This window comes from Marmota marmota, unplaced genomic scaffold, assembly GCF_001458135.2.
Source record: "Marmota marmota marmota unplaced genomic scaffold, marMar, whole genome shotgun sequence".
Classification (NCBI taxonomy): Eukaryota; Metazoa; Chordata; class Mammalia; order Rodentia; family Sciuridae; genus Marmota; species Marmota marmota.
In genome coordinates, this window is record NW_026004437.1 from 196,170 (window position 1) to 210,039 (window position 13,870).

The window sequence follows — 13,870 nt, forward strand, 5'->3', positions numbered from 1 at the left end:
TCATGATTGTCCTCACTAAACACCTCTGCTTTCTCATGTGGCTCCAGTAGGAGAAGTTCTGCTGGGACCCACTGCCCTTTTCTGGTCCAGGCTTAGGGAAGAGATTCTGTGGTCCAGGGGAGAGTTGAGAACCAGATGGCACCCATTGATGAAGACTCACCAGAGTGCAGGAAGATACCAGTGTGCTTTCATTATAGGACCTAGGTTGTGTGACCCTGCATCTCTTAATTTCCTATGAGGTGACCCCTCGGGGGCCAGATCTCCATTTAGGCCTCATGTCCAGTGCTATCACTATGTCCCTCTATACCTTGGCTGACAGCTGATTTAGAAGCACTTTAGTCAGGGTACAACATAACTTTAGGGCACCTACACCGATCATTTCTTCTTTGAGGGCAGGCAGTAGGTGCTTTTTCACCAGCTGCAGAAGGGAAAAGAGCACTTGCTCAGTCTGCATTGGGCATGAGGGTAGACAGAGGGACTGAGGGGATGTGTAGATATGAAAGGGAGGTGTCACCTGCCTTGGTGTCAGACTGAGGTTCTGATGGCCATTCTGCTGGGTGAGTCCTCCTGGTCCAGCTCTTTGGTTAGGGTCAAGATATCCATGTGTACTCTTACAAAAGCAATACTTCCAAGAAATGAGGGTGTGGAAAAATGAAGCCTGCACATTGAGGAGAAGAAGAAATTGTGTGTGGCCTTGGTAGGAAGTGTCCCCAAGCCCAAGACACCTCTGGGACTTATAGGAAGCATTGATGATGTCTTCCTGGTTCACACCATGGGGTTGTTAAATCAAGACCATGAGCTACCTCACCCAACAGACAAACAGTGCTGAGTATCTAAAGAATGAAACATAATTTCATGAGTCTGGGCTGGCTTTCCCAAAGTCTTGTAGACACCTGGATTCCCAGCCCAGCCCACCTTGGTGAAAAAGTCCTCTTGGAGCACAGCTCATCAGTGTAGGGCAGGAGGTTTGTATCTTGGTACAAGTTGTCCCCCTTTAGATGTCATTCTATTTCATTCATTTCCAAGTTTCCCATGGACTCCTCTATGGCCAAATGTGGGGCTATCCACATGGTGAAGTTGGGAGACCCCACCAGATGTTCATAATGTCCACATATACCTTAATGGCTTCAGGTGTGATGTAGTCAGGAATCTTGGTCTCTGGACACCAGCAGCATTAGACTTCTGGTGGGTGAGCCTCGGGGCCAGTCTTTCTGGCAGTGCACACTAGGATAGAGGATAAGAGTGTGGTGTATACACAGTGGTTCCAGCTGTGCTCCAACCATTTGGTGGAAAAAAGTTTTCAAGGGACCTAATCTGGTTCAGGTTGGCCCTGCACATTCTGACATCAGAACCCATGAGTGGAGACTCTGCACCAGTGGGGCAATGTATGTTATGTGGGAGGACATTTTGAGATACCCATATTCGATATACTTGGGCCACACACACAGACTCATGTCCTAGGCAGATGGTGTGTTGACTCTTCGCATAGGCAGGGGGAGAGAAGATAGCACCTTGGACTAGGCTATATCCACTTCAGATCCAAGGGTAGCTGGAATCCCAAATGCTCAGGGGCTGTTCTACTGGCAACTGAAAAAAATATTCACATGTGTGACAGCAGACTCCATTATCACTTTTTTTTTAAATCATGAATTTCTATGGGAATGTGTTTAGCTCTCTCTTGCTGCACAATCGCAAAGACTGGAGAATATGGAAGATTGAGCCTCTGTGGGATTAGAAGTGTCTGACATTGGAATCTATCATCAACTGAAGCCTTCGGTCCTCCATCTCTGAATCTTAAACTCCACAAACCTGACAGGTAAACAAGATATAGAATTATTTTAAAAAAAGGGGATTTCTCATTGGAAAACCCAAGCTGTAGCTTCATAGCAATGAGGATCTGGTAGCAGAGATGGGGAGCAGTTCTCAGACCAGGGGCTGGGCTGGTCCCAGGAGAGATCAATTCCCAATGCAGAAACAGTTCTGGGTGCTCCTGACATCACTTAGCACCTGAAGAGAACCACGTATGCCTTAGTGAACCAGGAACATTCCTTTATGTATCCTCCCACCCTTATTCCAGGCTTCTTATATCCCTGCCCTGAACCACACAGAAAAGCCAAGCATCAGCATCTGGTCAAAGATATAATTTATGTAAGAGAATTCTCTATCTATGAATGGTGTGGTTAGGACTGTATACCATAAAAGAAAGACCAAGGGCACAAGACTCAGGAGAAGTCATGAGAAAGCAGAAGCTATGCTGAAATTATTGGAACACCTGGGTTCCCAGCACAGCCCATCTTCCAAAGAAAACTGTATTTTATTTGTTTGTTTGAATGGTGAGAATTACATGAATTACAAGGCCAGAGGTGTGTGCTCGGGGCATCTGAGACACTGGCTTTCCTTGATCATGTTTTTCAAGTTCTAAATCTTTTCTGAAACATCAGGGTGTTATTGTGGCAACTTTCATGAGTAGGGGTGATCCATATACTGTAAGATGGCTTATTTTCCAGGTGGTTGGCCAACATCAAGCTAGTGAAACTTGTACCCTGTGGACAGACCTCACTGATGATGGACATCCCCTGAGCAAGGTTGGTTACTCATCCACACCCTAACCCTGAACCTCTAAGCAGTGGTGGAACTAAGAACGTTGAGGCCAGAGCTTCCAGAACTATTAGAGAGTATCCAGCCCTCTAGGTAGAGGGAACAAATGCTTGGAGAGGAAAGTGTTCAGTGGTTTTCCCTGTGGTAGCAGATGCCCTTCCTGGCTGGGTGAGAAGCTCCAACAGAGCCAGCTGTGCTACCCATGTTCCCTAGCACTTAGGTCTAGTCACAGATATCTGACACACTTTTCTGCCATCTCATAGATCATCTGGTCAAAGGTATGCATTGACATTTCTGCAGACCCCTCCACAGTCCCACCTCCAGATTCATGGTAGGCTCAAGTCCAGATAGGGGCCAAAGCACTGGCCTGGGATTCATCAGGATCAGTCACAATCCACAACCCATATTTCATTGCAAGTTGACCTGACCCAACACAGGCCTTGCCTTTGCCTCTTCTGTCCAGTCACTTTGACCACCCCATGTGGGCTCCCTGCATCCAGAACATGCTCTCATACTAGAGAGAACATCAAGTACTGTACTGGAATCTGACTCTCCCTTGAGTTCTTGATGTTGTTGTGTATTGTGACATGAATGTTTTTGTCCTCCAGAATTCATGCATGAATGTCCTAATCTCTCATGTGATGGTATTTGGAGATGGTGGCTTCAGTGGTTGTTAGGATTTTAATGGGGTCATGAGGGTGGAGTTCCCATGATAGTAGTAGTTCCCTTCTAGAAAAAGGAAGTGACGCTAAAGCTCTCTTAGCCATAGGAGGTCACAGGCAAGGCAGCCATTTTCTCAAGCCTGGAGGCAAGCACTCACTGTACATTAAATCTGGCACCATCTTTCTGGAACTTCCCAACTTCAGAACTATGAGAAATGAATGCCTGTGGTTTCAACTGCCCAGTCTGTAGCAGTGCATATGGCAGCCTGAGTTGAGTGAGACAGAGTACATAGTGCCCTGGGAGGAGAATTAAAGCCTGAGACGATGATGTACATCTCCACAGAGGATCCCAATGGAAAGAGTACTCACTCATGAATTCTGCACCATCTCAATATCCTAAACAGAAATTCCCCAGAACAATGTGGTTGGATTTCCAGAGAGATCTGTACTGGTGCCTCCCCACTATCTCCAACACTAGTTGTGATGTTGCCTTCCATGAACAATCAGGTCTATGCTAGAAGGTGAAAATACTAAGTGAGGGACAATCATATGGAGTCAGAGAACCAATTCAAAATCCTGGCTCACATTACTTCCAGGAACCTCCTGTGACCTTACATCCCCTGAGTGATGGTGATGCTCATTGGGAGCAAAGATTGCTGTACTCACAGGGCTGTGATGGCCACCTGAGATAAGGTCCATTTCCTCCCCTGGTGTGAGATGAACATGGCTGGGAATGTAGGTCTCTCAGCTTATCCCTCCACCCTCAAGATGTTTCTTCCAGTTCCCCTACATCCCAGCCTCCTTTCTTCATGCCACACTTTTCCTCCTTTCAGAGCTCAAGGAGAAGTTCTGGGTCCCTGGGGAGAACACTCACATGAGGAAGCAGGAAAGTGCTTCCACATCGGGAGTCTGAGAAGGTGCAGGTGGATCAGGATCTTGAAGTGCTGTCAGTGCTAGAAGTTTTCATAGATGTTCTGTCATCCGCTGCAGTTATCGCACACTCCCCAAACACTACCTCTGGCCATTGGTGGCTATTCATGGGGAAGATGATGGGGGCCGTTGGGAAAATGGAGGTGGTGCTGTAGGTTGAAGACCCTGGTGCCCGTTCCCCCACTGGCTGAGGCAGGCACAGGGGTCCTCCAGGCAGAAGCTGCTGTGAGGAATGGAGCAGGATGATCCACACCACCTCAGAAGGCCCCTGGGGCCCTCCAGTTGAGGAGTGCCTGAGTGAGGGCAACCTTCTGAATGTGGCTCTCCTGGTCTCCATCTGGCCCATGTTGACCAAAGTTGAATAGCCCAGACACACACACACAGCAGGGACACCAGCTTCTGCTGCCATTGATATTTCAGGGTAAGCACACTGCACCAGCAGGTTCCCCTGGGAGATTGGTGCAATTACAGCAGGCAACATGATCAGCACCCAGAATACCTGGTGTGTAGGCACAGGAGCATAGGGAAGACAGAGCAGTGCTCTGAAGGGAGACAGGAGAACCAGGTTCTGCCTGGTCTCAGCATTCAAGATGCTATGGAAGCAAAGTAAAGGGGAAGTGGCAGTAAGAGTGAGGCTCCCCAGCCTTTGTCACTGGGCATCTGAGGAGGAATGGCAACAGCTCAGGGTCTTATAGGCAGGAAAATCTTGTGGTTTGCAACTTTTTTTAAGTGAAATTCAGGCTTCCTTCCTCCAATCAAAAGTTACACTCAGAGAAATCTTGATCCCAATACTCAAAGATTCCCTGAACATGGTCTATAGTGACATCTCAGCTTTTCCTGACTTAGAGGCCCTTGGCATCCTTTGCTGACAATGGATTAGCGTACAAGGCATCTTTCTGGAAACTGACTCTGCTGAGTGGCACCATTCCTCTCAGCATTCTCACCAACAGGAAGGAGACCTCCCTTCTCCAAAAAAGTTCCAGGCACTCCAAAGTCCGATGTAAATGTGACAAGTTCATAATTTATGGCTCCCTCACCTCCTCAGCCTTCCTTTTGCTGATTCTCCTTGGAAAACCCTCAGTTTTTTTCTTAGCCTTGCACAACTAAACAAAAGCAACTGAGTGAAATGTCTCCCTAGCTAGAGCCTGAGGAACCCTGAAGGTCACCAGGAGCACATCCTGCCCAGAGTGTGGGTACCTCTCCCAGCACTTCTAACCACAAACACCAGTGGGGACACAGATTCTGGCACCTCAGTGTATCTGTAAACAGAGTTTTCCCAAGAAAATTCTTGACACGGCAACAAGTAAACTAGCACTTGAATATTTTGGCTGGAGGTGCACAAGCCATGGTCGCAGAACTGTTCTCAACTTGAAATGAATCAAGGCAGTGGACCTAAACTGTACCAGTAGAGATTGTATTTGTCCCACCCACCAAGCTGCATGAGAAATGACAATTTTAGTTAAAAATGTCCTAATAAAGTAGAAAGAATGTCAATCATTCTTAACTCTTGAACCATGGGAGATGCAGTGCTAAAACTGAACACCCAAGGGCCACACTTGCACATATCAAATAAATGGTGGGAAGAGTTGATAGGCACAGAGATATTTGAAAAGTGGTGGGAAAATATATGGGGGAATGGGGTTGATAGCTAAAAGGTAAGAGATTTCTTTTTGAGCTGATGGAAGTATTCTATATTTTATTGTAGTTGTTAAAGAAATGTCTGTCGCCGATATGGTGGCAACGTCTATGAAAACTTTAGAATTCTAATATTTGATGGGTGATGTGAGTTATGTGAATGTCTTCCTTAAGTTATTTTGCAGTGACCTGTAGCAAAAATATTAAGATGTTAGCAGACAATGCCTCAGATGTTTGGCCAGCATGCCACAGCCTGGCCAAGATTCTAGGAAACAGGAGACAGTGCTGGCCAGTTCACAGAGATGAGGAGGAGGTCCTTAAACTGAGTTTCAATAAGGATGCAGTTACCAAAGGGGGCCCCCACAAGGGCCCAGCCCCTGTGGTCACTGTCAGAAAGCACAGCTTTTCATTAATGGAGGGGATGGGTCTTGGTGATGTCAGTTGATGACTCCCTAGTGTGCTGTGACTTCTTCCCCTAGAAATCAGGGCTGGTCCTCTCATCAGGCCACCTACTCAGGAAGACCTTGGCCATGCTGGGGTTCCATCCATCCTCACTGTCCAGCATCACTCAGGAGAGGAGAAGAAGGTGTCTTCAAAAACACTGTTTCCAGGTTTACTTCTAGAAACCTGATTAATGGCAGAGGGGCCTGAAGGCTCAAAAGCAGGTCTCTATCCAACTGAGACAGGAGGGCTCAAAGTTGTCAATAGGTACTTGATGAAAAATTGTGCCCTGACTCTGATGGCCATGGAACTTGAGTCCTATGAAAAACCATGGAGTTTGATTACACATGACAGACCACAAATAACTTTACTTCCAATCATTTTTGTGCATGTCTGAAGTCGCCATAGTTCTTTATCCCACAAATGGCACTAAACTTTGGCATCCTTGCAATTTAATTATTCTTCTTTGTAAACTTCCACATTTTGTTGATTGGAAAACCATGTGGTGTGTAGCCTTCTTTTTTCCTCATTGATTTGTAGGAGAACTTGATTACATTTGGGCCGGCCACACTCAGTATAGGTCAGGCTGGTGTCAGGGTGGGGCCAATACTACCTATGGGAGGGTCAGAGCACTGTGTCAGTGGGGGGTGGGTCTGTTTTGGGATGCAGTCAGGACTTTCAGCCTGTTGGGACCCCGGTGAGTTCCCGGTCAGAACTATAGAGGAGTGGGAGAGGTGTGAAGACAGGTCTTGTCCTCTCATCAGGAAACCTACACAAGAAGACCAGAGCCATGCTGGGTATCAGTCAAATAACATTGTTCATCATCATTCAGGAGAGCAGAAAGAAGCTGTCTAAGGAAAAAAAAATTGTTTCCAGGCTTATTTCTATAATTTATTTAATTGCACAGGGGCTTCAAGGCTCAAAAGCAGCTCTCCATCTAAATGAGACTGAGGGCCCAAAGTTCTCAAGAGGTACTTGATAAAAAATTGTGCCCCTGTCTGTGATGGCCATGGCTACCACAAATGCCTCACAGTCACTCAGAGACTTTTGCTTCCATAGCAGGTCCTCTCCAGATAACTCCAACCTGCAGTGGCTCAACATGACTCAACACTTTGGGACCCTTCGGTGGTCCTTAGTGTGGAGTGCAAGGAGCCCCTGCCCTAATCATGCCTAAGCAGAAATATTGTGGGTATCTTGGAAGGACACTGTACATGCCTGAGTTCACCTTTTAAATTCCAATAAGATTAATTCCCCATCTCCTTATGCAAACAGTTCCTATACCACTTTGCCTTCTGCAGCAGCATAACTCCTAATGAAGTAGATGGTAGAGTTTGTATATTCATGACTTTCATCTCAACTAGAGCAGATCAAGTTGGTTACACTGAAAACTGGCACACCAGGCAGGTCAGCCTGAAGGTGGCAAGCACAGAGAGTGACCTGGAGCAGTGGAGAACTGCAGGAGCTGCTAGGTGCAGCTGTCAGATGGTCTCCAGGGAACTGATGGAAGTGGCTGGCTACTGATCCCAAGAAGGCAATGGGAGTTTCTATCACTAGGAGCTGAGGGTCCTTGACATTCCAGTTCAGAACTAGTAACAGTAAAATCTGAGAGCCACCAGTTAGTCCTGAGACTTCAGAGCTGTGAATACCAAGGGAGATGTGCTTTGCCCCTTTGTGATTTCTCTTCATAGCAGAGAATCATAGATTGTTGGTAAGGGAGATGTTTAAGGGACACAGATCATGGAGGGATACACAGAGAAGATCCCCAAAACCAAGAGAGGCCTTTTCCATGGGGTGATGAGTTGGGTTTTGGAATCTTGTTTGTTTTCTCCCAGGTTTAGGGGGAGGCCAGTCTAAATCTGGAAACAAGACCCAATAGATGGACACTTGTGCACCCTGGGTCCTGACAACCCCAGAAATCTCACTGCATGGATGTGCACAGAAAACATGGCAGAAGGCAGCAGCCAGAGAAGATTTTTTTTCTACCAAACTGCCTTTATTCCCAGTGACAGTCAAACAAGGTACAGCTTCCCACCCAGGCTTGAACATTGTGACCCTCCCCTCTCAGTAACTTCCTGCTGCTCTCTTTCTACATTCCCTATACCCTCCCACTCCCTTCATTTTTCTGAGATCCCACAGGAACTGTCCTATGTGAGGAAGAACCTTTGGCCCTTCCAGTGCAGAATGAAGCAAAGGTGAAATCTTGCCTGAGGAGCAGCCAACCCAGAGGCCACTGGCCAACATGACTGTCCTCAGGGCCTCTTCTTCTTTTGGTTGTCTCAAGATGTGCACTTCCTCTTCTGAGGCTGTGAGGTTTGAGCCAGCTCCAGATCCATATCTTGCCCTCCAAAGACCTTTAGGGGAGACTCAGTACAGGGCATTTTTTCTATGAAGCATGAGTGTCCAGTGAGAGCGCTCTTCATGGACATGGCACCTGGAGGAGGGTGGGAGCTGAGGCGTCCTCTCTGGGGAGTTGGGGCCTGGAGTGCTTGATCTCCTGAGCACAGGGTTTCTATTGGAGGGGCCTGGCTCTGGGACAGTCCCCAGGGCAGCAGGCAGTGCTGGGAGCTAAGGAGGAAATTCGGGCTTTGGGGGTCATCATCCACACTGCAGCCATTGGCTGTCTTATGTGGCCCCCTAGAAGAAGTGGCTTTTCTGTGACCCACTGTGCCTTTGTTTCCCAGGTTTAAGGAGGAGGATATGCAGTTCTGGAGAGGATGGTTGGAGTGGATGGTCCCCAATGATGAAGATCAGTGACATCCTTGGAGGATAGCAGTGTCCTTTGAACCCAGCAACTCTGGCTTGGTGGGCCTGCACCTCTTCATGACCTGGGAAGCCACCTCTGTGGACCAGTCCTCCATGCTGGCCCCTTGATCAGTGCAATGTTTCCGCTTCTCTGCACCTTGTTTGGCAGCTGCCTCAGAAGCTCTTGTGTCCAGTTGGGACATACCATGACCTTGAGGCACCTGCAAAGGTGCTTCTTCACAAGCTGAAGGAGGATATGGGTACTGGCCAACTTTTCTTTATGCATGAAATGGGCCACAGGGATCAGGACAATCATATTTCAGTGGGAGGTGGGAAGTGGAGCTGTCACTCATCTTGGTCTCAGAGAAACCTGGCCACCCTCCTGGGTTTCCTTTCTGCTTGATATCCTGAACCCTTCCATGACTCTCATGTCTCCTTCCTTTTTTTTTCCATCCTACATCCTGTGTCCTGGAACAGACTCACTCAGGGAGCCGTCACAAACAGGATAAGGATAAACAAAGTCCCGTGAGCCACATGAGTAAGGTCCTGTGCCTTCCTCATCTACCTGCTATCCCTTGCTCCCCTCTCCAACTGTGGTCACTCCCTTTTCTGTTTATTTGTGACCCTTTGTCTCCTAGTCTGCCATGTATTTCTCTGTGCCTTGGTGTCTGTTCCCAAACCCTGGTAAACCTGGTATATCTACCTCCTTAGTTCTACCTGGTGCCCCTTTCTCCTTGTCTACCTTTTGTTTCTCCCCTACCCCTGTTTTTTCCTGGTGTCCCTGCACTTCTTTATCAGGTGTCCCTGCCTCTCTTCTGTACCTCCTACCCCTGGTCTACTGGGAGACCTTCCTTCTGCTTTCTACCTGGTCAGTGGTGAGTCCTTCCTGCTGATCCAACTCTTTTGTTAGGGCCAAGATATTTATATATGGTTTGGAGGAAAGTATTTCTTCCAGGAAGCAGGTATGAATCACATTCTCTGCCTGGGATGAGAAGGAAGAGAGTGTGAGTGACCTTGGGAGGAAATGGCCCCAAGTCAGGAGGCAAAAGCAAGTCTAGGAGAAAGAGGAAGCAATAATGATCCCATTTTCATCTGAACCATGGGGTTGTTATATCCCAACTATCAGCTACACCCATGTACGAGTGCACACGTGTGCATGCACATTCTCTCTCTCTCTCTCTCTCTCTCTCTCTCTCTCTCTCACACACACACACACACACACACAAACACACACAAAATGCTGAGATTCTAAGTCAGGAAGCTCAATTCCATGAGTCCTGAAACCTTGAGTACACCAAGATTGTAGGTCCAGCTTACCTTGTTGACAAAGCCCTCATCAACATAGCTCAGGAGACATGGATCTGGGTATAAATCATCCTGTATTGGATGTTGCTCTAGTCCTTCCTCTCCCAAGTTTTCAGCAAGCTCTTCTGTGGACAAGTAGGAGGGCTCCCACGTGGCAAAGTTAGTAGGCCCAAATAACTCATCCATGATGTCCATGTGCTCTTGGATGGCCTCAGGTGGGATCTCTTCGGGCACCTTGGTCTCAGGCCCTTTGTTCTTGGCCACCTTGATCTTGCATGCCTTGGTCTTGTGTGCCTTGGTCTTGTGTGCCTTTATCTCAGGCACCTTGGTCTCTGGTGCCTTGTGTTTGGCTGCTAATGGATGGCAGGCCGTGCCTTAGGGTTGGTCTTTTTGGAGGTGCACACTAGGACAGGGAGGAACAAATAGTGCGTGAATGAGGGATCCATGTTCATCCCAAACACTGGGTAGTAGGCAGGGCTCAGGGGACCTAACCTGGTATGCTCTGCATGAGGACAACCTGACCCAGGACCTGAGGGATATAACAGTGCACCAGATACAACATCTAGGATAGTCAAGTGAGAGGACATTTGTAGCGAATGGTATTGCATGCACTCTACCCTACCAGGACCCAAGTCCCAGGCAGATTGTGTATTGTTTCTTTGTATAGACAAGGAGAGAAAGGAGATCTGTACTTGGCCCAGTCAATACACAATTGAAAGCTGGATGGCCGGGACCTCAGGTGCTAGGGGCTGTTTGCTTGTAAGACTGAATCTCCCATACTGAAGGAAAAATTCTTATTTGGGACAATAACTTGCCTTAGCCTTTGTCACTGTTTGGACACTATCATAAGCTACTGTGGGAATGTGTGAACCCTACCTGGCTTTTGGACAGCCTCGGGAACTGGAGGCCTTGGAATTTCCATCCTCGGAGTTGCAGGAGGTGGTTGGCACTGGAAGACCCCCTTGGATCCTCCATCTCCTCAGTAGCCTCAAACTCCATGAACGTCGGTGAAATTTGGGTAAGGCAGGCAAAGGCTGGAACTGAGAATCAGGGTAGCCATACCAGACAGGTGCTGGTGTGGGATTCTAGGCTATGGAGTATTCTAAGATACCAGTCAGGAGCTAGTGGCAGGGATGCCGAGCTGTGTCCTGGAGTGGGTCAGGCCAGCCCAAGGAGGGAGCTGCTACACAGGAAGAACAGCAGTTCTCAGGAAACACTACATCAACTAGCACCTGAAGGGAAATCAGATCTGAGGGACCCCGATAGGGGCCCTAGCTGACCCTTGTTCTGGCTCTCTCCTGTTTCTGCCAGGAACCAAATGATCAGTTTATTTCTAGAAACTGGTCAGGGATATGATTTACTTAAAAGAACACCAGAGGTCCTGACCCAATTCAGGGGTACTGAGGCTGGGACCATGGGCCCTGAAAGGATCACCTGGGAGACCAAGTTACAGGCAGGGTCATGTGGAAGTGAAAGCTAAGCTGAGAACATTGGGTTGCTTCCAATGGGGGCTGGTTCTTCCCTTGTTAGAACGGCAGGGATTGCATAGAGCAAAGGCAGTAAAGACCAGAGATATGTCCTGGGGGCATCTGAGGTGCTGGATGGCCCTGACAATGCACTCCCCACCACCACCCTCTTCTGGAACATCAGGTTGAAGTAGTGGCCACTTTCATGAGTTATAATTGACCCTACTCCATAAAGAGGTACCAGTTCCCAGGCAGGTGGTCTGAGTGAATCCAGTGCAACTTTTCCCCTCTGCAGAGCCAGCAAAGCAGAAGCGGATTATTTTTTTTTGGTAATGGGGAGTGAACCCAGGTGCACTTGACCACTGAACCACATCCATGGCCCTTTTTTAAATCTTATTTTGAGATTTTAAAGTTGCTCAGGCTGGCCTTGAACTTATGATACTCCTGACTTGGCCTCCCAAGTCTCTGGGATTTCAGGCATGTACCACCACACCTGGCTTAAAAGTTAGTTTTTTTGTTTTTTGGTTTTTTTAATGGTAGTAAACATAACCTAAATTTTAGCATTTCAACCATTTTCCAGTATTTGCAATGTGTCAATGACATCACATTGTCACACAACCAAACTAGAACTTTTTTCATCTTGCAAAACTGAAACTCTATCCTCATTAAAGACTAACTCCCCTTCCCTGGCCCCTGGCAAGCAACACTACTCTGAGTGTGAGGATGCTAGGGACCTCATGGGTGGAATCACATGGTAATTGTCCTTTTGTGGTCTGCTTTGGTTCATTAGCTCAATATCCTCAGCACAGGTCTGCGCTGCAGCATGTGACTGAACCTGTCTCCATGCGAAGGCTTAGCACTCTGTATGAGTGCCACCTCTCCCTCCTCCATTCAACCTTCCACAGTCCCTTGGATTCACTGAGTCTTTTCTCCAGCTGCCTTGGAGAAAGTCTTTCTTTGGTGCCCAGCAACTATGACTGTGCCAGATTTGAATGGCCTGCCCCTGTCCTCCCTGGAGTCTTTAGGCTTCTTAGGCAGCACTCTCTGTTCTGGGAAAGCCAGCACAATCTTTCCATCTTTCCTCTGGCCTCTTTCTCCTCTTTCTCCTCTTTGCTCACCTGGTTTTCACCCACAGACCTCAGAAGTTCTGTTCTGCTTTTCTCCCCTCTGCTCCTTCTCTGTGTGAGCATGACATTTCTACTGCCCAGTCCCCAGTCCTCTGGTTCTTGGCCCCTTCCCCGCTGCTGTCTCCAGATGGCTGCTGAGCCATCAAGAAGAGTCTCCTTCTGCACTCCAGGTGTCATCTGTGGCCTTCCGACTTGGCAATTTTCTTAATACCCATGGTTTCCAATTGAAAGGGTAAAGTCTCTAAGCTGCAAAGCCTGAGTTAAAATGTAAAGGACCAGGTATTGTTAAGTTTCTAAGCTACACTAAAAGCCTGAAATTCCTGTAGCTGTTAGGACAATTCCCAGGACTGCCCATTAGATAATCCCCCCTGACCACTTAGTTGTTTAACAACTAAGACCCAGTGCAGTTCAGCATGTAGGCACCTCAGGGCCTAAACCAATCAGTTTGAATGTATCCCCCTCCTTAGGACTGACCTATCACTCCAGCCCGACCTGTTGCCGCCAATGAATGTACTAATCATGTTTGAGAATTGTTGTTTGATTTTCCCGCGGTGTATGGTGATTTGTTAAAGGGGACTGTGATGTATGTAAAGTCCCTGCCCTCCCTAAAAATGTGTACTTAAGCACTGCTCAACCCCTGCTCAGGGCTCTGGGCCGCTCTCCCTTCTTGAGTGAGCACGGAGCCCCAGCGCGCTGGATCCTCAATAAACCCCCTTTTGCTGTTGCATGAGTCGGTCTCTTGGTGGTCTCTTCCTCCGATGTTCGCCGGACCCTTACACAATGCTCTTCTGAAATTCCCCAACTGTTCAAAACATCGTCCACTTTTTCTGAAGGTCCTTTACCATATTCCTCATGTTTGTTTTTAACACCCTCCCTGAATCCCCCCACAGGGGCTATCTGTGGGTTTCACCCCCCCTATTTCCTCCCTGGCCATGCAGCATGAGGGAGAGGAGCCAGGGCTTTG

At 47.8% G+C, this 13,870-nt stretch overlaps 1 protein-coding gene and 1 long non-coding RNA gene across 3 annotated transcripts in view; one reads left to right on the forward strand and one right to left on the reverse strand.

Annotated features, from left to right (window-relative positions):
- Positions 1-5,526, forward strand: part of LOC125614621 — a 116,344-nt gene extending 110,818 nt beyond the window's left edge. For both annotated transcript variants that reach the window (XR_007345194.1, XR_007345195.1), the window contains 4 exons: positions 1,672-1,816; positions 2,508-2,585; positions 4,094-5,196; positions 5,329-5,526. This is a non-coding gene — a long non-coding RNA (uncharacterized LOC125614621). The remainder of the gene's footprint in view (positions 1-1,671; positions 1,817-2,507; positions 2,586-4,093; positions 5,197-5,328) is intronic.
- A 4,039-nt stretch (positions 5,527-9,565) lies between these two features.
- Positions 9,566-13,083, reverse strand: LOC107160574 (NUT family member 2D-like). Its single transcript, XM_048797530.1, has 4 exons — positions 12,898-13,083; positions 11,190-11,262; positions 10,326-10,666; positions 9,566-9,990 (listed from the first exon to the last, which is right to left on the reverse strand). The coding sequence occupies exons 1-4, from the start codon at positions 13,081-13,083 to the stop codon at positions 9,844-9,846; spliced, it is 747 nt and encodes a 248-aa protein (XP_048653487.1). The 3' UTR covers positions 9,566-9,843.
- Between the last annotated feature and the right edge of the window lie 787 nt (positions 13,084-13,870).